This window comes from Lygodium microphyllum, chromosome 15 (assembly GCF_053477565.2).
Source record: "Lygodium microphyllum isolate KBCC chromosome 15, Lygodium_microphyllum_v1.1.10, whole genome shotgun sequence".
Classification (NCBI taxonomy): Eukaryota; Viridiplantae; Streptophyta; class Polypodiopsida; order Schizaeales; family Lygodiaceae; genus Lygodium; species Lygodium microphyllum.
Genome location: NC_141149.1, coordinates 45209115 through 45231678, shown reverse-complemented (window position 1 = coordinate 45231678; position 22564 = coordinate 45209115). Strand labels below are relative to the sequence as shown.

General features: G+C 40.6%; 1 protein-coding gene across 1 annotated transcript; it reads left to right on the top strand.

The window, feature by feature from the left end:
• The first annotated feature begins 11672 nt into the window (after positions 1-11672).
• LOC148024475 (SEC12-like protein 1) lies at positions 11673-16769 on the top strand. Its single transcript, XM_087694112.1, has 10 exons — positions 11673-12188; positions 12366-12457; positions 12530-12665; positions 12771-12862; positions 12969-13074; positions 13406-13478; positions 13560-13680; positions 13756-13872; positions 15649-15719; positions 16154-16769. The coding sequence occupies exons 1-10, from the start codon at positions 11979-11981 to the stop codon at positions 16339-16341; spliced, it is 1206 nt and encodes a 401-aa protein (XP_087550238.1). The 5' UTR covers positions 11673-11978; the 3' UTR covers positions 16342-16769.
• Positions 16770-22564: the final 5795 nt, after the last annotated feature.

Sequence of the window (22564 nt, the reverse complement as noted above, 5' to 3'; positions counted from 1 at the left end):
TCAGAGCCTTGTTCGTAGTAAGGAGCTCAAGAAAGCAAACCAAGTTTGCGGTGTTCTGGTAAGAGGACCAGTATTGCTTTCATTTTTCTGTTTTGGGAGCAAGTCTTTGCAAGTAGCACAGCCGAAAAGTACAAGAGTGCATTGTCTCAGATTGAGACGCCCTTTGCAGTGTAGTAGGACGGCAGTATATGCTACGGGTAAGGGCTTTAGCCCTTGGTTACCCTGTTTTTTTTATTCGAGGCCATTTCGGGGCCTGTTTTGGAGGCAAAAGTTTTCCGCACACACTCAGGAAAAGGCCCTGTTTTTGCTGTGCAACCACTGTTCTACAGGTCGGTGAAAAGTTACCACAGAAATTACATCGTATGCCTGTGTGCAGAGACATTGGGAGTTACATAATCATCCTTGTTTCCTGTTGATGTAAAATCGTCACATAGGAAGTGACTGTGTGGCCAAGTATCACTTTCGTCAGTTTTGCAGATTTTCCCTTGTGAGGCTGAAGCTGTGTTTTTTGTAGTGATAGAATTTTTTGTAGTGTTCTGTAATAGCGTCTGATTCTCTTTCACAGATTGTCACTAAAAAGCTTGACAAGAACAACTTCCAAGCATGGAAGTTTAGAATGACGAATTTCCTTATGGAAAAAGGATATTGGGAATTTGTTGCAGGAAATGAAGAAGAACCAGTTTTTCCTTATGTTCCCAATCAACAGCAAATGCAGGCATTTAAAGGATGGCATGAGAGAGCTAGAAAAGTTATGTACTGACTGTCTATCAGTATTTCAGACTCTATGATTGTGCATATTCAGGATGCAAGTACGCCAAAGGAGGCGTTGGATACTTTGTCAAAAATGTATAGCACAAATATGCAAGCCAGGAAAATGCATCTTAAGCAAGAGTTGCACAATGTGCAAAGAGAAAGTATGAGCATCAATGACTACCACATGAAGGTGAAGAAGATTGCAGATGCACTTGCTTCCATTGGGTCACCAGTGGAAGATGATGATTTAGTTTCTGTGACCTTGAATGGTCTAGGAAAGGATTACGCATAGTTCCGAACATCCATTTCCGTCCGTGAAAGATTTCCTAATTTTGAGGAGTTGATTGCTCTTCTAATTTTTGAGGAGCAGAGAAATGGTGGTGCATCTTCTTCAGGAGGAACTTCAAAAGAAACTGTCTTCTACTCAAATGCTGGAAGAGGCACTACAAGAAAAATCACAGTTAAGAAAACTAGTACCCCATCTTGTAGATTCATGACTTGTTGAATGAGTTGAAAGGGGGATGCTTCTTTATTAAGATTGATCTGCTCTCTAGCTACCATTAGATTCGTATGTGGGAGGGTGATGAGATTAAATCAACTTTCAAGATTCATCATTGACTTTATCATTTTTTAGTGATGCCATTTGGATTGACTAATACTACCACCACATTTTAGAGGCTCATGAATAAAATCCCCCACTCCTTCCTATTCAAGTTTGTGCTCATTTTATTTGATGACATTCTCATTTACAACAAGTCACAAGAGGAGCACATGGCACATGTTAGAAGGGTGTTTGATATCTTGAGAGATGCATTGGCTCTTTGCTAAGGAAAGTAAGTGTATCTTCATGTGAACATTAGTGGAGTACTTGGGATACATTGTCAACAAGAATGGTACACAGGTTGACCCTAAGAAGGTGCAATGTGTAAAGGACTGGCCCACACACCATCCACCATTACATCATTATGTGGATTCCTTGGTCTCTCTTCATTAATCATTATGCCACCATTGTAGTACCTTGATAGATCGGTTAAAGAAGAAATCATTCTTTTGGAATGCTACTACTTCTCACAGCTTATGCAATTGAAGAATATTCTTACTTCATCCCCCATCCTTATATGCCCTACTTTCTCCAAGGAGTTTACCATTCAATGTGATGCCAATGGCACAAGTATTGGTATTGTATTATTGCAAGTGCATGGTGTGATTGCTTTTGAGAGCCATAAGCTTGATGACAAGGAGATGAAAATGAATGTATATGACCAAGAGATGTTGGCTATCCTCCACGCTAATGAGAAATGGCACCACTACCTATCTGGCAACTATTTTAGAGTGAAGAGAGACCATATAGTCCTCTAGTACTTCCTAACTCAATCTACTTTGACTCCTAAGCAAAGGAGATGGGTGGCAACCTTACAGAACTATGATTTTGATATCTCTTACACTTGGGGCAAAGATAACATTGTAGCTTATTCACTCTCACAAATGTGGGCATGTAGAGTCTCCTCCATTTTAGAGTTGCATAGTAATTGGATTGAGAAACTTCATGAAGCTCATTTGTTGAATGAGGACTTCAACCAAATATTTTAGGAATTATAGCAAGGGATAATGGCTGAAAACTCCCAATATCAGCTTAGATATGGCCTTATTTGGTCCCATGGCAAGATTGTCATCCCCCCCACACTTCTCCCTTTACACAAAAGATCATGGAAGAGATGCATTCTTCTCCCACTATTGATCACTTGGGTGTTTTCAAAACATACGGTAGGATTGCCAAGAGCTTTCATGCTTATGGAGGGATGTCAAGGCTTTTGTGATCAAATGCGTTCCATGCTAGCTGAACAAGGACAACATGCTTAGACCCACTGGCCTCTTGCAGTCCTCCCTGCCTATTCCTGAAGGGGAATGGACACATATCATCATGAACTTCATCACTAACCTCCTCGTTACCAAGAAAGGATGGACAGTATATATGTGGTAGTAGATCATCTCACCAAGGCTACCACTTTATCCCAACTAAGACCCAATACACTGCCTCTTAGGTGGCCACTCAATTTATGGAGTATGTATTCAAGTTGCATGGATTACCACAAGTCATAGTGTATAATTGGGATGCCAAGTTTATGAGCAACTTTTGGTAAGCAGTTTTCACATCTATTGGCACCAAGCTTGCTCCATCCATTGCATACCACCCATAGACAAATAGTTACACAATAAAAAGGGTAAAAAAATGGCTTGAGACGTACCTATGGCACTTTTTCCATAATGTACAACACACTTGGGATACATGACTCCACTTGGCTGAATATGCATATAACAACTCCACCCACTCTAGCATTGGGATTTCCCCTTGTAAGGCATTATATGAGTATAAGGTCCCCCTCCCGACAATCTTGTTCAATGATAAGATCAACCCTAAGAGTAAAGCCGAGTTGGATCACATGCACGTCCTACTTTAGCAATGTAAAGCGAATCTTTAAACAACACAAACCCACATGAAGCTTTATGCTAATGAAAAAAGAAGGCATTTGGAGTTCCAAGAGGGAAAGCTAGTCCTCTTGAAAGTGCCTAAGTCCTATTACTCCACTCTCAAAGAAGGTAGCAGTAACAAGCTAGCCCAATAGTTTTGCATCAACAAGGCAACATGCCACACTACTCTACCACTCACTGGTCTTGTAAGACATTTGTATGTTCCATCGATCTTTGGAAACATGTACTAAGTTTTTGCTAGTTAATCCCATTTATGGTAAAATGGGATGACATATGTTGGTGGAGATCTAATAGGAAAGATATTAAATTCTTGAATAAGTCTTAAGTTTTGAGCATGCCACTAGAGACATGGTTTTAGTGTTGCTTAAATTTTTGAATGAGAAGAAAAAATCTTAAGACACTTTTCAATTGATAGAAGTTAATGATTTTAGTAAGAACTTATAAATTTATACATATAAACCTTTTAAGAAAAAATAAAATTTTAAACCAATTCAATACACCATTCTACATGCAAACATATGTCGATTGCTTTTAAAAATCAAGTGACTTTTAGGCCATCAACTTTAATGAAATAATTAACTTTTTTATTAAAAAAACACTAATAGATGCAAAAAAGGATCTTACAAGTTGAAAAAAGATTTTTTGAGGAGCTTACTCATGAGCTTAAATGAGGGCCCCTTACTAGCTAATTTCCTAAGTAATGATTGGGCTTCAACAAAAGCTATAACACTGGAAATAGCTAAAATACCATTAGCATTCTTAGCCCTCCCAAATATCAAGTCATTTTAAGCATTCTAGGCAACCTTGATCATGAAGGCCCTAATTACACTTTAAGCTTTTTTAAAAATTCATCATCAAGATCTCCCTATCTCCAAGCAGCATCCATTTCTAAGGAAGTGTATTACGAACTCCAACCTTTATTCAAAACATCATATTTTCTTGCCAAACATTAGATACCTAGGCAAAGAAACCTAGATAGGAAATTCAACATAAGAACATCATTGGATGAGAAGGTAGTAGGCCAATGAGGACTATGAACCAATTTCCTGAAAGGGAAGTGGAACCCAGGAGGAAGAAGCTTGGCGGTGAGAGCTATAGCAGATGGATAGCAAGAGCCAAGAGAGAGAGAGACTTGAAAGTGGGAACTTGAACAACCACAATGTGTGGCCGACCGGCCTTCCTTTATTCAAACTGTCACTAAAAGAATAAAGAATAAGTGACTGTGATGAGCGCCCACCACCTGCAGTGTGCAGTGGCGGGTATTGTCAGTGTAGTAATACACGAGCGGCAAGGCGAATGTGCCTTTACCCCCAACAACCTCCCACTTAAAGGCGAATCTGCCCCAGTGAGAGAGAAAAAAGAAAAGACAGTACAATTACATGTACACATGTAGAATAGGATGAGGAAAAAGACGTCATCTCATCCAATGCCCATCAATCTCCTGAGGAAGGCAAAGTGTTCAGTAGTGAGGATCTTCGTAAGCAAGTCTGTAGGATTCTGCTAAGTCAGAATCTTGACAAGGTCAATAGACCTGTCCTCAACAACCTCGTGAATGAAGTGATACCTCACCTGAATATGTTTCGTCTTCGCATGGAAGACAGGGTTCTTGGCCAACTGAATGACACTCATAGAATCCGAATGCAGTGTAGGCATAGCATCTGTCATACCAAGGTCTGCAATCAAACGACCTAACCAGATAGCCTCCTTGCAAGCCTCTATGGCTACAATATACTCGGCCTTTGTAGTAGAAAGAGTCGTACACTTCTGCGCCCTGGACATCCAAGAGATAGCCCCTCCAGCATAAGTGAAGACATAGCCAGAAGTGGACTTCCTACTATCTGCGTGTCCTACATAATCAGAGTCAGTATACCCCACAACTCCTGTATCCTGGCTGCCATAACAAAGACACATATCAGTTGTGCCCCTCAGGTACCTCATGATACCCTTCACGGCATCCCAATGTTTCTTGCCAGGTGTAGCCATATAATGTACCACAATCCAACTACAAAAGCTATATCTGGATGGGTGGCAATCATGGCGTACATAAGACTGCCCATATCTGATGCATAGGGAATCTTGGCCATCTCGGCCCTCTGCCCATCTATCTATGGACAATCGGCCTGTGAAACCTTCACATGAGAAGGTTATGGTCAACCAATAGGCTTAACATCCTGCATGTGAAAGTGCTCAAGGACTTTATGAATGTACTCCCTCTGTGGACAGATAGAGTAGTCCCTGAGATCGATCGCACGTAATGTGCATACCAAGTATATGAGAGGCTTGTCCCAGATCTTTCATCTCAAAGCTCTTCTTGAGCTGAGTTTTAAGAGCATCTAGCTCCTCATGAGCTGTCCCTACTAAAAGCATGTCATCCACATAGAGTACCAAAATCAATAAAGAACCGTCATGGGCTTTCTTCGTGTACAAGCATGGATCCATAGCACTGCGGCTGTAGCTCTATGAGTGTATGAATGCATCAAAATTATGGTACCATTCCCTAGGTGCTTGCTTCAAGCCATATAAACTCTTCTTTAGTTTGCACACTAGGTGTTCTGTGCCAGGGTCTACAAAGCCCTTAGGCTGCTCCATGTAAATCTCATCATGCAAGTCCCCATGTAGAAAAGCCGTCTTAATATCCATCTGGTACAAGTCCAGGTCAAGCTGTGCAACCAAGGCCAAGACTAAGTGTAGGGCGGTCATCTTGACCACATGAGAAAAGACCTCATCAAAGTCAACACCATGCTCCTGCTTAAAACTCTTAGCAACCAGTCGAGCCTTGTATACCGGCTTGGGATGTCTAGGGGTACTTTTCAGCTTGTTCACCCACTTGCATGGCAAAGCCTTCTTACCCTAAGGCAAGAAAACCAAATCCCAAGTCTGATTCTTATGTAATGAGTCAAGCTCAGACTGCATAGCCCTCTCCCAAGAGTGACAATCACCCCTGCGCATAGCCTCATCATATGTGAGAGGTTCTCTTGCATCTGTAACCAATACATAATCCATAGAGGGCACAAAACGGTCATGAGGTCATCTATCTCTAGTAGAACGCTTCAATCCAGGCTCTGCTGGCCTAACCGACATCCTGTCTAACATTAGCATGTCTAGCATCTGGGCCATGAGCATCAAGTGATGCTGCACGTTGTCTAGCTTTCTATGGAGCGGACTGAACGGGAGTAGGTGGCTCCTCCTGAAATATAACTTTGTGTACCTCAACCACTTTCTCAGGCTGCATATGCATTTTGTCCTCATGAAAGATAACATCATGGCTATGGATCACTTTTCATGCCTGTGGATCCCATAGACAATAGCCCATCTCTCCTGCATCTCCATAGCCAATGAAAATGCATTTGACACTTTTAGGATCCAACTTATTGCGTTTCTCCTTGGGCACATGGCAGAATGTCTCAAATCCAAAGACACACAAATGATCATAAGAGGGGGGCTTGCTTGCCCATACCTCCTCTGCAACTTGAAAGTCAATGCCACTGCAAGGCGACCTATTAATGAGATACACTGTAGTAGTAATTGTCTCAGCCCAAAAGTGTTGCGGTAAGCTAGCCTGGCTAAGCATGCTATAGACCCTTTCTTGAATGGTCCTATTCATGTGTTCAGTCATACCATTCTGAGGAGGGATATAAGGGGCGGTCAACTGACGCCTAATACCCCACTCATCACAAAACTGCTCAAAAGCACGTGATACATACTCACCCCCATTATCTAACCTTAGGCATTTGAGCCTTTTCCCAGATTGGTTCTCTTCCAAAGCAAGCCAATGCTGAAATGTGTCCAAGATATCAGATTTTCTCTTTATGGGATAAGCCCAAACCTTACGTGAGTAATCATCTATGAAAGCAACAAAGTACTTTGCCCCACCAAGTGACTGACAGGGCATGGGCTCACATACATCTGAGTGCACAATAGCCAAGGGCTCACCCATGTGTTTCTTACCAGACTTTTTATGCGTATTTCTAGTCTGCCTGCCATACAAAAAATGATCACAAGAATCAAAATGTGAAGAGTCGAAAGGCGGAAGATATTGCAAAGTACGAAGCATTTTCATTCCTTTAAGAGACATATGTCCCAAACGAGCATACCAAAGGGATACATGGGGAATAGAACCCACATACAAAAAATGATCCAATATAGCTCCTGATACAAGTAAGGGATAGAGACTCCCAGACTTGGCACCTCTTGCAAGTACAAGCTTGCCACGAGTAATCTTCCATGTAGAGTCTCCAAAAGACATCAAATACCCTACATCATCAAGCTGTCCAACTAACATAAGGCTGCGAGTCAACGTAGGTGCATGGCGTACATCATGCAAAACAAAAGAACTGCCAAAAGGAAACTGCATCCCTAACATCTCCAATGCCCACAATGTCAAGAGACCTGTCATCATCAAGACGCACAAAACCAGACATTATACGATAGGTATAAAACCATTCTCTACAAGGTGTCACATGAAAGGACGCACTTGAATCCAAGAGCCAGCACTGCACATACATAGAATGTATCTCAGAAGTTTGTAAGGCATCACATGAAGAAGCTACAACTATGTAATCATCATCTGAATCAATGGCCTGCATGACTTAACCTCTTCTATCTTCACACTAGACTTTGCAGGTACAATACTGCGCTCATAAGACTTTTCATGCACTTTTTATTTTCCCTTTTCCTTGAGCTTATCATCGCGCATTTTATGGCACTGCGGCCTAATATCTCTTGCTTTTCCACAATAATGACAGGTAAGATCAGATTTCTGTCCATGGGACTTACTGCGACCACGTGCCTTGGACATGGACTTTTGAGAGTCCTTGCCCTTATGAACATTATCATGCCTGCCATTTCTACCACCTCTAACGGTCAATGCATGTGAAGAGCGGAAAGTATCATTGTTTCTCCTGTTGATTTTCTCAGTCAATAAAGCACTCTCAACATCTTTGATTTTTAGCCCATCAAGCTTGTTCGTGCATATGGCAGTACGGAAGACATCCCATGATTCAGGCAAGGTGCCAAGCAAAAACAATGGGTGCAAGTTGTCTTTGAACTCAATACCCTGTGAAAACAGACTCTTCATGATAGCATGAAACTGACTAAAATGAGATGAAAGGGAGGTCCCCTCCTTCATGCGAAGGTCCATTAACTGCTTCAACCAATACATCTGTGACGCAGAACTCTGCTGTGCATAAAGCTCCTGAATCTTCTCCCATAAATGCCATGCACTCTGATTCTCAACTTCAACAACATTATGATGGACCTCTTCTGAGAGTGACAAAATAATGGTAGACTTGCATAGCTCATCAACTTCCATCCAAACATCATCATCCATATCTTTAGGTTTAACACCCTTGAAACACAAGGGTTTAATCTGCAACTTCTACACCAAAACCTGCTATATTTGGGACTTCCAATACCCATAGTTGGTACCATCCAACTTGGCAATGTTAAAGAGAGCTGTGTCTTTCAAATGACTAGCCATACTGTCCCAAATCAAAGCAAAAAAGTCAAATTACAAGTTGTTGTAATTAGCAAAATATGCACTAAAACCACTGCTAAAACTAGCTGTAAGGGTGGATTTCACCAAGAGAAGCACCTGTCCACTAGATATGACCAATATGACATCAAATAGTAAGCATTACCCTCATAGAAGTGCTCAAAATCTACAGATTTCAGCTTGCTATAATAAATGACAGCGGTATGTAAAACTGTCCCAAAATGAAGCAATCACTGATACATATGTCACTGCAACTACCATGTAGCAAGATACATCTAACAATGAGTTTCCAAGGGCAAGAAGGTACCAAGAACTGTCAAACCAATAACCTGTCAGGCAAGAAACATCTCATAGGTCCAGAAGTCATGCATGTAATGGGTCTTGGGGTAAGAGAAGAGACCAAGCACAAGCACAACTGATAGAGCAAGAAGCTCAATACATAACCATCCAAGATGCATACAAAACTGACAAACATGTGACAGAGATAGGTGCCTGCCCCAATAGGCGTATCGAATCAGCTCACTACAGACAAACTGCAGACATAAAGCTCTCAAGAGAGCAAATGCATCTAACTATCCCACAAGCTCAAGCTCATCTGTAAATATGACTCTGTGTACATCCGAATATACCAAGAGGCTCCCACTGGAAGTGAAGTCAGATGCAAAGAGAGCAAACAATGCTCTAATACATCAAATACATAGCATCAGACATGCCAAATCCCAGTAGGGTACATCCGGAGCATAAATCCCAAGCTATCTTAGACCCGTAAAGCATAAGCCTGAAAGCATTCAAAGAGCATGTAACCGACAACCAAATGTAATTGCGAATAGGTCCAAAATGCTCAAATACATCTGAAGACGAAGCTCCAAGTAACTGTCAAGCATGGGCAAACCAAGTGGCATCCATATCTGACCAAAGCATAAATGCAAGGGGCCTAAATGTCAAGTAGTGACAATAGGCATTAAACTGGTCCAAAGCATGCCAACTGAAGCCAAATGCCAGTAAAGAACGACTGAGTTGGAGCCTAATCCAAGCTCAAAAGCATTCTGGAACCAAGAAGAAGCATTTAACAACCTCCAAATACATCGGTATGATCATTCAAACCTCCAGTGAGCACCCCGTATCCATGAACCAATGCATACACCAAGTAAATGAGCTTCAGCCCACTGTATTAAAACAAGCAATTTACTATTATATGAAGCTCAAATGGTGCTCAAATCTATTCCAAATCGGTCCCAAAGCATAGACATAGTATCCCATAACATTTGGGCATCAATAGGCATCAAACGGGCAATGCCAAGAAGCATTAAACAATAAATGTCAAGTGTTGCCATGTTTTGACAGTCCTGGGACTATGTATACAGCAAAGGGCTGAAGGGGAAAGCACTCGAATCTGGCACTGGGAGCCAAGATCCAATGCCGGGGAGTCTGAAGATGACTAGCAAGGTTGCAAACAATGCTTGGAAGCCAGGGAAGGAGCTGGAAATGTCAGGAGGGGATCAACCCAGCCCCCTAAAAATGCGTCCATTTTGTGCTAGCTACTCTTGGGGGTTGGGGGATCTTCTACAGCCCTTGGCGGCACTTGGCAATGTCGAGGGGGGTCCGATGTAGCCCGGGAAGAAGCCGTTGAAGGTTCGGAAGCTCGGGGAGGAGGCGGGAGATCAAAACATACCTGCAAATGAAGATGCCATGGCTGCCATTGAAGCTCAGGGTGAAGCTCTTCAAATCTGGGCGACTGAAGAGAATGCTAGGTAAGCTCCAATGCCTTTGCTCTGATACCAATTGGAAGGGAAGTGGAACCTAGGCGGAAGAAGCTTGGCAGTGAGAGCTATGACGGATGGATAGCAAGAGCCAAGAGAGAGAGAGACTCGAAAGTGAGAACTCCAACAACCACAATGTGTGGTTGGGCCTTCCTTTATTCAAACTGTCACTAAAAGAATAAAGAATAAGTGACTGTGACGGGCGCTCGCCACCTGTAATGTGCAGTGGCGGGTATTGTCAGTGTAGTAATACATGGGCGGCTAGGCGGAGGCACCTTTACCCCCAACATTTCCATTTGAACCCCATAGAGCTAATTTTCCTTTGCCAACCAAAACTTACCAATGAACTTGAAATATACTAAGCTACAAGAGTCTCAACCAAAACTCGGTAGAAACCTCTACCAACAAACCTGAAACACGGCTAGCTACAACACACATGAATCCACTTTAAAAATTCTTCATAAAAAAGAAATAACCCCATGATGAGAAACAAACACCAATAGTTGTGAAATCATAACACCTCTAGCCAAAGGAACCCATGGGCAGCTTGATGACTGTCTTATGCACTCTATTTGGAGATGAATATGTAGTCTAGCTTCCAGTCATGATTGACTTTTTGCACGTCCACAAGCAGAGCCTATGCCATAATGTGGACATCCACAACTTTCTCTTTTAGCCAAACAACATCTTATTCAACATCCATGTACCCATCTACATACTATTTCTTCACCTTGGGCTATATAGAGCCTTCTTGCATTGGAGCTTCCGAAGGCCTCTTAGCTTGCACATACGCTAAGAGACGAAGTGTATATGAGTGCAAAAGCTATCGAGAGATGCTAATTTCAATTTTGCACCCTTGGTTTTCCTACCCTTTGTGCTCTAGTCTATTAGAGAGGTATGGTGATTATCATTACTTTATAGCAATATGGTGATTATGGTGCACTATGTATGTTCTTAGTAAATGATAATCATAATCACCATACTTCCAATGATTAAAAGTAATATGATATAGAGTATGGTGATACTATATATTATACTACCATATGATAGTAGTATCATCATCATACTTCTATATGGAAGTTATCAGTTATATAGCAGAATGATATATAGTATGGTGATACTATATGGTCATTATCATTATAGTATGGCGATTATGATATAATAGTGGTAGTATAGGATCTAGATTATAGTGATGTTCAGAGGCCAGTCAACGAACCAGAAGAGAATATACCGAGAATGTTTGCTCTTTGGAATCACGATCACCCAACAGGCAACCACAGTCGATTGCAGGCGTTCATCGATTAACACGACGATCGCTCAGCCCGCCTTCCATACCAATTTAGGGTTCTGAGGATATCTTCTGCTTTCTTCGAAGAGCTTCCTCTATCAAGGTCCTCCGATTCGAGGTCCCTGCTGCAGCCAAAGACTCGAGCACCAGGTACGAGCTAGGGTTTCGTGCACAATACCAGGTCCATTCTACCATGAGCAAAAGAGTTAGAGCAAGCCATTTGCGAGGTCTTAAGAGAGAGGGCTCCCCCTTGTCCTGCGCTGTGTGGGCCTGTGGTCCTGGATCGCGGAAAGAAGAGATTGGCCACGTCGTATTCGGGAAAGCGGCGGCAGCGCAGAATACATCCAAGGGTAGCTTGGAGTTAGCCCGCTATGAATTCGAACAAGATTTGCTTAATGAATCCGTAAGCTCGATTACTGCATCCTTGTGCAAAATGCCTATTTGGTTATAATGCTCTCATATGCGAGTAGGTCCATGTGTTTACACAGAAGTGCATTTGGCAGTATGTGGACTTATGATTCGTAGCCATGCTTGCAGTAATGCCTTTACTGTTTGATTATACACAATGGATTTCTGGCAGACTCATAATATCGACACAGAAGAAGTCCCAGAGTGTATTGCTGCTCATCCTGGTGGAGATGGAATTGTTTGTTCATTTAAAGACTCTTGCAGGTAAAGCCTTGCTAAGATTGCAGCATCAGTGACTGCACTTGTGCTTATTGAAGAAAATGCTATCGAATGCAGGCTTTATGTACTACAAGGAACAGGACCTTTAGAGATCAGAGCATCTGAAGAGAGCCTTGTACCCTTACAAGGTATTGGGCCCCAAAATAGTCTTTTGTTCAGTGTCGATGGCTCCTCTCTGGCAACTGGTGGAAAAGTAAAGCTCAAAACTTGTATATTTCTGAACTTTTCTAGGAGCAACTTATATTCTTAGAGAAAAACAATAATTGTTTATGAGTGGTACCAAAATACACTTTTGCAGGATGGACATTTACGAGTGTTCGAGTGGCCTAGCTTGAAGATCAAGTTTGATCAGCCTCAAGGTTGCAAATTCTTGAAGAGCCTTGATTTAAGGTGACTGACGAAGTTAGCTGTGTTACTAGAGCACAGTGAGAGCAATGCTGATTAGCTTACACACCTGCAAGTTCAAAGCTAATTCACTTCCTTTTGATAATGGCAGCTTAGATGGGGCTTTCTTGGCCGCCATACCTGATGATGGAAATTCATGTCGAGTGTGGGACATTGAGAAGTCAACTGTTTTAGCAACAATAGCACGAAGTGAAAAGGTTGGTAGAGCCATCTCACATTAGATGGCTAGGTTGCTCAAGTCTGTTGTTTTTCCTTGCATGGAGACTTTGGATAAACTGATTGTCTTCATTCCCAAAGAAATTTTAATATACCATAGTTTGTGAAGTGCACTCCACATTCCATTGAATTGGTCAGTCTGTGCATTTGAATTGATTCCGTTCATCATTCACATGAAAACTTGCATATAATATAGCATGTGAAGTGTGCCTCACATTCATGAAATGGTGATAACATGGCTGTTTATTTTGATTGCAGTGTGAATTTGATTAAGTTGATTGACCATTTTGACATTCCTCTGACTCATCACAGGGTGAAGTGTTTGGCTCATGCAGGTTTTCAAAGGATGGAACTATGCCATTCCTATTCATAGCTTTCACAAGAGGTGAAGCGTTGAAGTTTTGAAGATAACATAAGTCAACATATGATGGCAACAATCTTACCCTTTTATATTTGGATCAAATAGCTAGCAAAGGTTTCATTGGTGTATGGGAAATGGAGCACTGGAGTAAGATTGGGGTTAAACAATTCTCCAAGGAACCAATTACAACATTTACCATCCGGCATGATGGCAGGCGTTTGGCATTGTACGTGGCACTACATCCTGATAATAAAAGTGTGCTTGTTGGGGTTTTGTTCTGAGAGTTTTCTGTCTGGTGCAGTGGAACTGCAGTTGGAGATCTTTACATCATTGAGGCCAAGAAAATGGCAATGGTCGAACTTGTGAAAGATGCACAGCCATCTTCCGTTGCAGCTTTAGAATTTTCTCCCAATGGCAGGTTGGGCCCTGTTTCTCATTATTTTTCCAGCTTTTGGTTGCAGTTTATATGCAACAGCCAGCTCTAACTACAGGAATGTGTCAACTAAATCTGCATTTATTCAACTGACTGTCCTTATATTGGGTTGCACAAGGGCTATTATATTATATGTTTATACAAGTTAGTGTGTATGTGCTCCATTTGGTTGAGAAACTTTGTTTTTCTAAAGAGCTTTACAAATTAGATAGTACACCATAGCAGCATGGCAATGATTAATTTTAGGTTGTGAGAAGCATGTATCATCTTTTTTGTCAAATTAGTGTGAGAGAAATTGGGTTGATGCTATGTTTAGTACATGCTAGACACCTTTCTGGAAAAGTTCTAGCCCTGTGTAACACGATCCTCCTGCATCCCATACACCCTATACCACATTCATTTCATTGAGGTGAGTGGGTTACACCCTTTCACACTAGAACTATGGCATTCCTCAGTTGCATTGCTTTCAGATGTGGACTGCAATCTCGTACTCAACTCAATTAAAGCGTTGATTAGACCATAAGCAAATCCAAGCAGAATTGGTACTACTGAGCACTCTTATCACGACAATTTTCAGTAGAGCTATGGCTGGAGCACATGAAATAGTCATTTGACTGTAGAGGCTGCCTCCTGGATTTCTGCTTTCTGTTTGCACTTATAGCAATGAAAGCCTGGCAGATCTTCAAAGAAATGAAACGTAACATACACAGATTTTCTTTCTTAGCTTTGAAGACAAATGTTTGTTTAAGTTCCTTCTGTGGGGGATACTTCATAAGCCACTTGCCAAGCATGGTCAGCCAAACAGAGCACCTAGATGAAGTGCCACAGAAGCAGGCTTTGAGGCAGCAGCAGCAGCAGCTCCACAACAGTACCTAAATGCAGCAACCAGAAAGGGTAATGCTACTCTTGGATGTGACAGCCACCAAGGATAGAATGAAGGGAATAGGACCTACAGTCCTGATACCAGATCTGAGATTGGCAATTAAAAATGTATTGAGGTGGGATGTGAGGTATTGGAGGTTTTTTAATATATTGATATGCTGTGGATCACTGCATATGCTTATAATCAAAAACCCTATGACTGTCTTTCAAGGACCCAAAGCTGGATTTGACCAACCATTGGCCCAAAGTGACCCGAAGGTCTAGGCACTTGACGCCCCCTACTTTGTAGAGCGCTAATATCATTCTGCTCATTAGAGAATCAACTCCATAATAAAAGAAAGAGAAATTTGAGAGAAATGAACAATGCATTGAGATGTAATCTGACATTTGAGGGTTTCCTATATATAGACAGCATGGACTGTTGCACATATAACAGCTCACACAGATTGAAAAAAACTGCAAGGTCCTTTGCCTTCTTGAGATTGTTTGGATGGTTCAAAATGCCAATTGCTAACCATATTGCTTCCTCAGTGAGGAAGGTACATACTTCCTTGCAGCTTCCTTAATGAAGGGTGTTTAAGAAGAGCAACAGTTTCTGCCATACAAAATAGCAGGAACTTTTGCCAGAAAAGTGGGAAGATCCATACTTGTCAGTCACACTGGATGTTGGAATGCAGTTAATAAATTAATTAAAGAAACTGCTGGTACTGCATCAGCTAAAGACTTCATGCCTTTTCTATCTGGATTGCATCAGCACACTTACTTGTAGCTTGTCAACTACATTGGCGGTTCATTGTATTTCTTTTAATGTGTGTGTTTACTGCTATTGTGCTTTCAATTTTTGACGTTTCTTATTGGTTGCCTCTTCAATCAATGCAGAGCATTATTGTCCACATCTGTTGATTCTACAGCAAGAGTAAGCAAAGTTGCTTCTCACAAGGAATGGAAAGGTGAAGCTCATCTTACATCTAAAGGGATTCACAGACCTAGTTTTTGTGGATAGGAAGACTTTAATAAAGCTGTAATCAAAAAGTATTTTGCTTCTTGATCAATGTGTTGGTATTTGGGATTGCATGCACTGTGGATGGGTCGGTGGGGGTTGTTGGGTGTGTCAGTGTGTGTTTGAAAATTGAAGATCTGATCAGCATTGTTTATCTGAAGTTTGAATATTGGAGATCCAAAGGTACTTTTGCTTCTTAATCAAAGTAGTGGTGTTTGGGATTGGATGCATAGGTGGGTGAGTGGGTCGGTGGGGGTTGCTGGATGTGTGTGTGTTTTTTTTTTGGAAATCAAAGATCTGATTAGCATTGTTTATCTAGAGTTTGAAAATTGGAGATCTGATCAGCATCCTTTATCTTAATGAACTACTTTTTTCTCTCAACAGAGTGGCAAATCTACATGGTGTTGATAGCAATGATATTGGGTTCAGCTGTTCTGTTTTATGTGTTCTTTGAGTATTCAGACAATTTCTGGAAGTTCCCTCTAGGTCGGAACCAGCCTGCTAATCCTCCTTTGGAGGCTATTTATGGAAGTCAAACTGCAGCTGATTTTGATGGAGGGGAATTCTTGTGATAGTAGCCATGTTGGGACATGGTTGATAATCATTATCATTCAAATAGAAGAACTTCATTCAACTTTTGTGATTATTGGGCTGCCTTAGCCCATTCAATTGACGTAACAGGGAGCAGCAGTGTGCAGGACTTAAAACATAATGTGTTTGTCCAAAGAGACACTATACATTCACAATTGATTTGGTAGGATGACTATACATTAGTAGGATGACTATACATTCACAATTGATTTGTTAGGATGACTATACATTAGTAGGCTGAAGGTGAAGTACTGATATTTCATCTCAACAGCTTATCTGCTTCAGCAATCAGATATGGACTACCTTTGCCGATGGGTTCTTGACTACTAATCATTTTGTGCATCTCACCCTCTTGTCCTTTATTATCACTCAAAACTATCAATTTTGATAATAGAGCACTTCACTGAAAGTTAACCTAATATCCCATATATTGATCAGATTGTGGATGACAATGATAGGCTATTGCTTTCTCGTTATAGTAATTGGTGTAGAATGTCATTGTATATTGTGGTTTCTTGAACCAATTGCCACACTAGAATGTCATTATATTTTGTGGTTTCTTGAACCAATTGCCACACAGGTCTAATGGGATGTTAAAATTTGTTTCACTTATTGTACCCAATTAAAGATCAACTTGGTAATTATTTCATTGTTGGCACAATTGTATACCCAAATCAGTCACTTAATTGCTATTAGGAGAATCCACTCATCGACAAACTCAAGTGAGTTGATTGGTGGAGAGTGGGAACTTGAGTAGGAAACCTTTAACAATTGAGATAGTTGTAGACCAAGCTCTAATACAAAGTCCTCCAAATGTAAGATAAAAATTCTTCAATCCTACACATAGCAAAGGATTGAGGTCAAGGAAAGCAAGATTTGGTGTGTAGTTGCTCAATTGGTTAAGAAGACTTTGTGCGCACAATGCTTGGATTATAGGTTTCTCTTCAAGCCACCGCTTGCTCTCTAAGCACCTAATATTGGTTTCTTGTTTAGCCTTGTATACCTTGTTTGACACAAATTGTGCAATTGCAAACACCTTGGAAAAAGTGCTTCATGTGTGCGTATGTACTTTGGGATTAACATGAAATTTTGGGGTGTTGGAGATTAAAGATAAACTAGAATTGGAGATTGTGTGAAGTTAGGTTTTTCCCATTTTGTGATGCTTGCTATGTTTGCAAGAAGGCAAGCCACTTCATGTGGGATTGCTTGAAGAAAACACAAAATGAAAAAAATTGTTGTCAAAAAAAGAAAAAAAAAGTTAAAGCTATCTATGGAGAAGACTGTTAAACAACCATGTGGAGGGGGTTACAAGTAACCTCTATTGGAAGTAAAGGTGCCTTCGCCTAGCTGCTTGTGCGTTATTACATTGATAGTATCTGCACATACACATTGCACGTGGTGGGCGTCTATCACTGTTACTTCATTATTCATTGCTTCAGTAACATTTGAAAAAAGGGAAGGTCGGTCATACATTATGATTGTTGGAGTTTTCATATTTGGAGTCTCTCTCTTTCTTGCTCTTGCTCTATCTACTATAGCTCTCACCATTGTGCTCTCTTGCTCAATCCTTCTCACATTTCAATTTGTATTAGAGCTTGGTTCTTCAAGGACTTGAACGTGGTTAGGTACTCCTTCAAATTCATTTGAATACTTATATTCTTGTTTTCACTCTTGGTAGCCATAGCCACACCTTTTGAGCTTTTAGTCAGTCTCATCCTTCTCGTGCAAGCATGGGGCCTTCTTGGATAAGCTCAAGGCATTCATCTATAGGTATTGAAGCTCTCATTCTACTCTTTATCTTAGTTCACAAGGTTTGAAGAACACGGCAACCATGGCTCAGTCCATGAAGATTTGGAATTGAGCTCTCTCTCTTTTATACCTATTGAGGTCTCTTGGAAAGCTTCTTTGGGAGCTGCCTAATGATCAAAGTAGTACGCAACTCCCTCAATAACATCAAAAATGTGATTTTAGCAAGTCACACCATTTTCTCAGCCTGTTAAAAATGTGGCCATCTCCAGCATCTCTTTAGGATATTGGCACTACATAAAGGTCTCATTTGAGGCATAAGACTATACTTCAACCGTGGCATTGAAGGCTTAGAGCTTGGCATTGATATTTGGGTTCGATATACTTCAGTCTACAGGATTGTCATAACAGTCCATTGGTAGCCCCAAAGAGTGTTACATTAGCATTTGATATTTATACTTGCTTGATACTAGTTATTGATACCATTTGGTACTTGAATCATGTCTCGGATGTTCTGAGAAGCTATGCATATGATACGCCATTGATTTGATGCTGCTTTTGGTTTTATTTATGCTCAGTTTGACAATGAATTTACTATTGTAATAAATGAACAGCACCTTGCCACGGCTCAAAGACAACCACAAACTGGCTATGTGAAGGGTGCAAATATATTGCTGGCCATGAAAACCTGCAAGAAACCTTTCTTCTCACCAATAACCATGCCAGAAAACACACAAGAGAGAGACACAAGAAATTGAGAGATCCAAACCATCCTCACTCTCTTCCTCTTCCTCACTCTCCATTAAAAATGAGCATGAAGCACAAGTGAGGAAAGCAGAACAAGAAAGATGAGAGTTGTGCCAAAATGAGAGAGAGGGAAATGAAGCGTGAGAGGAGAAGATAAAGGAAGAGAGAGGGGTAACCACCTCAACCTCCCACCTCCTCAAATCACCCGACAAGCCTCTTCCTTTTCTTGATATTATAAATTTGAATTTGCATACATTTTGGCTAAGGTTTAAGGACCCTTTATTGTTTGAAAATGAGACAAAAGGTATTGACCTTTCATTTCCCTAGGAATATTTTATAGTGTGTCTCTTTTGGACTACACATTTTACATTGTTTTATATTTGATTTTTTACAAGAGAGTACAAAAGAAAAGTGTCAATTCATAAAAGATGTTTCCATGTTGAGCACATTTTTGTGCCTTTATTTGCACAAAGTTGTTGGTTATCATTCCTCCCAGACTTAAGTGTGAAGCGTCCTCGTGAACAAATTGGAAAAAGAACCACGATCAGCTCTTGAAAAATCTTCATATTTAGCTTTGTCTTCAATCTTCATTTCTTTTCTTCATGATCTTTGAATTGTCATTGGATAGGGAAGAAAATAACACACAAAAATAAAATCACATATAGGACGTTAAAGCTTAGGTCACAAACACTCCACAAGAAAAATTCACCGAGCACACAAAAGATAGGGCTTTCAACCAACTTGCACACAAGAATAACTCCACACTTAAGATAGACAGAAAAACAATCACACCATGAAGCTCATGAAGAAATCCCAAAAATATATAAAAATGAAGTGCATCCCTTGCAAAGGATATAATATTGAAGTTCTTCCACCCGACTTATGGATTACATAAACGGAAAGGATAATAGGTTTTATTGAAGCAAAGAAATGAAAGAACCAAAAATTGTGTGATTGGAGTAGGATGATCTTAATGAAGGGTCATGGTCATGTTAGGATAGAAAAATAAAGGTATTTGAAGAAGCCTTAAAGAAGATTTTGATTGTGTAATGTTTAAAATCCTTGCTTTAACATATTTAAGATTGAAAGGATTAAAACAAGAAGAAAATGGAGATTGAATGGCCGCCGTTATTGTCGTGAAGATAAGAGGATGAGGAAAGTGCTCCATCCCGATGCCTGCTATTGCTACGCGAATGATGAAGGGAGAAGGAAGATATAGTCGATGATGTGAGGCGAGGGGATGGGATAGGTCTGTGGTGAAGTGGAATGAAAACGCCATGCCTATTATAGCCTCATTGGCATCAGACGCCAAACCGCAAGTTGCATGGTGGAGGTCATCGCCTTTAGCTGAAAGGCAAGGAGCTGGTCGTCTGTACACTGGAGGCATCCCTTCTTCTTCCTGTTGCAGAGGTTGTCAGATCAGGTCGTGCACAACTAGTAGTAAGTTTGTTTCAACATGAAGGCATTGATAGTGTTCGTCTTGGCAGCGCTGATGAGGGACTAGAATTCTGGGATGAAGATCTGATTATCAACGAACACGACCTCCTTTTTGTCATATACTAGGTCATGGCAGACCTCATCAATGAACACCTCCTCTGGGTTGGTCATGGTGGCATATGGAGGCTCAGGAAGAAGGAAGACGATGTAGGTATTTGGAGTCAAGCGACGAGTAGATGTTGTTGCTAACCGTGGGTGAAGGATGGAGGGGAAGAAAGAAAAGAGGGAGATGCAAACATGGTGTGGTTTTCTTTTCTTTCATAACTATTTTTAAAGGCAAACTTGGTGAGGAATGAACATCAGGAATAGAAGCTCTCAACGACCTCTTCTTCTCCATCTTCTCATTAATACAAATCCATTTCTTCTTTGTGAGAATGCAACCACCAAATGAAGCTTTCTATGACCTAAATATGACTGCAAACATTTGAACCTCTTGCAAGTTCCATAGCCACCTCTTTCCCGGCCAGTCTACCAAATGAACAGCACCCTGCCACGGCACAAAGACAACCACAAACCGGCTGGTAGAGCCTGCAAATATATTGTTGGCCATGAAAACCTGCAAGAAAGCTTTCTTCTTCTCACCAATAACCATGCCTGAAAACACACAAGAGAGAGGCACACAAGAAATTGAGAGATCCAAACCATCCTCACTCTCTTCCTCTTCCTCATTCTCCATTAAAAATGAGCATGAAGCACAAGAGAGGAAAGCAAGAACAAGAAAGATGAGAGTTGTGCCAAAATGGGAGAGAGGGAAATGAAGCATGAGAGGAGAAGGTAAGGAAGAGAGAGGTGTAACCACCTCAATCTCCCACCTCCTCAAATCACCTGACAAGCCTCTTCCTTTTCTTGATATTATAAATTTGAATTTGCATACATCTTGGCTAAGGTCTAAAGACCCTTTATTTTTGAAAATGAGACAAAAGGTATTGACCTTTCATTTCCCTAGGAATATTTTATAGTGTGTCTCTTTTGGACTACACATTTTACATTGCTACATATTTGATTTTTTACAAGAGAGTACAAAAGCAAAGTGTCAATTCATAAAAGATGTTTCCATGTTGAGCACATTTTTGTTTCTTTATTTGCACAAAGTTGTCGGTCATCAATAAAGCAAGGCTAAAGCTATTTAACTCAGGTTATGTTATGTCTATGGTCTATGCATAACATGTTGGTATATGCTTTGAAGGATATGTCAGTGATGCATGCTACCTACATTGTTTGAGCTTCTTTGTCACTTGGAGCTTCAGTTGGGCTTGTACTTTGATACTTTGGAATCTCTTTTGGATGTTTCTTGGCTTGTCAAAGATTGACTTAGGTCCATCCATGATGTACTTGGATGCTATCAAATGCTTGATCACTTACATGCTCTTAGTGTCCTCATGATGTACAATCTTGGCTATGAGATGTCTTATGCATTTACATGCTATCTCTGAGATTGGTTGCTCATTTGCTATCAAATTTTGTGCTAGTGGGAGCTTTATGCTTATGGTCTTGGATTTACCTAGAGCCTGTGGATTATGCATTTGACCTATTACTTGAGATTTGAGACTGGGATTTCTTACACGTCCTTGACTATGATATTTTCTTGGTAGATGCTTCCATGTTTGCTCTTGGATGCTTATGAGCTGATTTGATTCGTCTTCATTGAGCATACATCGATATTTGTCAGGTCTTGCTAGTGGTGTGTACATATTGCTTATTACTCAGGGGATGTATTGGTTGTATTGAGGAACTCTCTTGATACATTTGGGTGTTTGGCTCATGTTCATTGGCTGTCATAGTGCCTTTGTTATGCCTACTTGATGCAGGATTGGACTGGGCAATCACTGTTGTCATTAGATCTCTATTAGCTCATTGTTTGCTTTCAATTACTCAATGTTGTCATTTATTACAACAAGTTGTTTTATGCAGATTGTGATGTATTTATTGAGCTTAATCATGCCCTTTTGATGTACTCTTGGTACTATCTAGTGGGTAGCTAGTTATTCTAGTAGTTTCTTTTATTTTTAGCTTGTTTTGGTAGTGATTTTGACATGTTTACTGCTAATTACATCAAGTTGTTTTATGCATAGTATGTCTCTGTTTGACTCATTATGGCTTGTCATCTCAAAGATATAGCTTTGTTTAACATTGATTGCCAAGTTGGATGGCACCAACTATGGCTATTGAAAATCTCAAATATGGCAGGTTTTGGTACAGAAATTGCAAATTAAG

Bases quoted from the DNA above. Each gene is read 5' to 3' on its own strand.
- LOC148024475 (XM_087694112.1), top strand. From the start codon at position 11,979: ATGAGCAAAAGAGTTAGAGCAAGCCATTTGCGAGGTCTTAAGAGAGAG. The intron at 13,681-13,755 runs GTACGTGGCACT...TGTCTGGTGCAG, and splicing joins GATGGCAGGCGTTTGGCATT to TGGAACTGCAGTTGGAGATC. The intron at 13,873-15,648 runs GTTGGGCCCTGT...CAATCAATGCAG, and splicing joins GAATTTTCTCCCAATGGCAG to AGCATTATTGTCCACATCTG.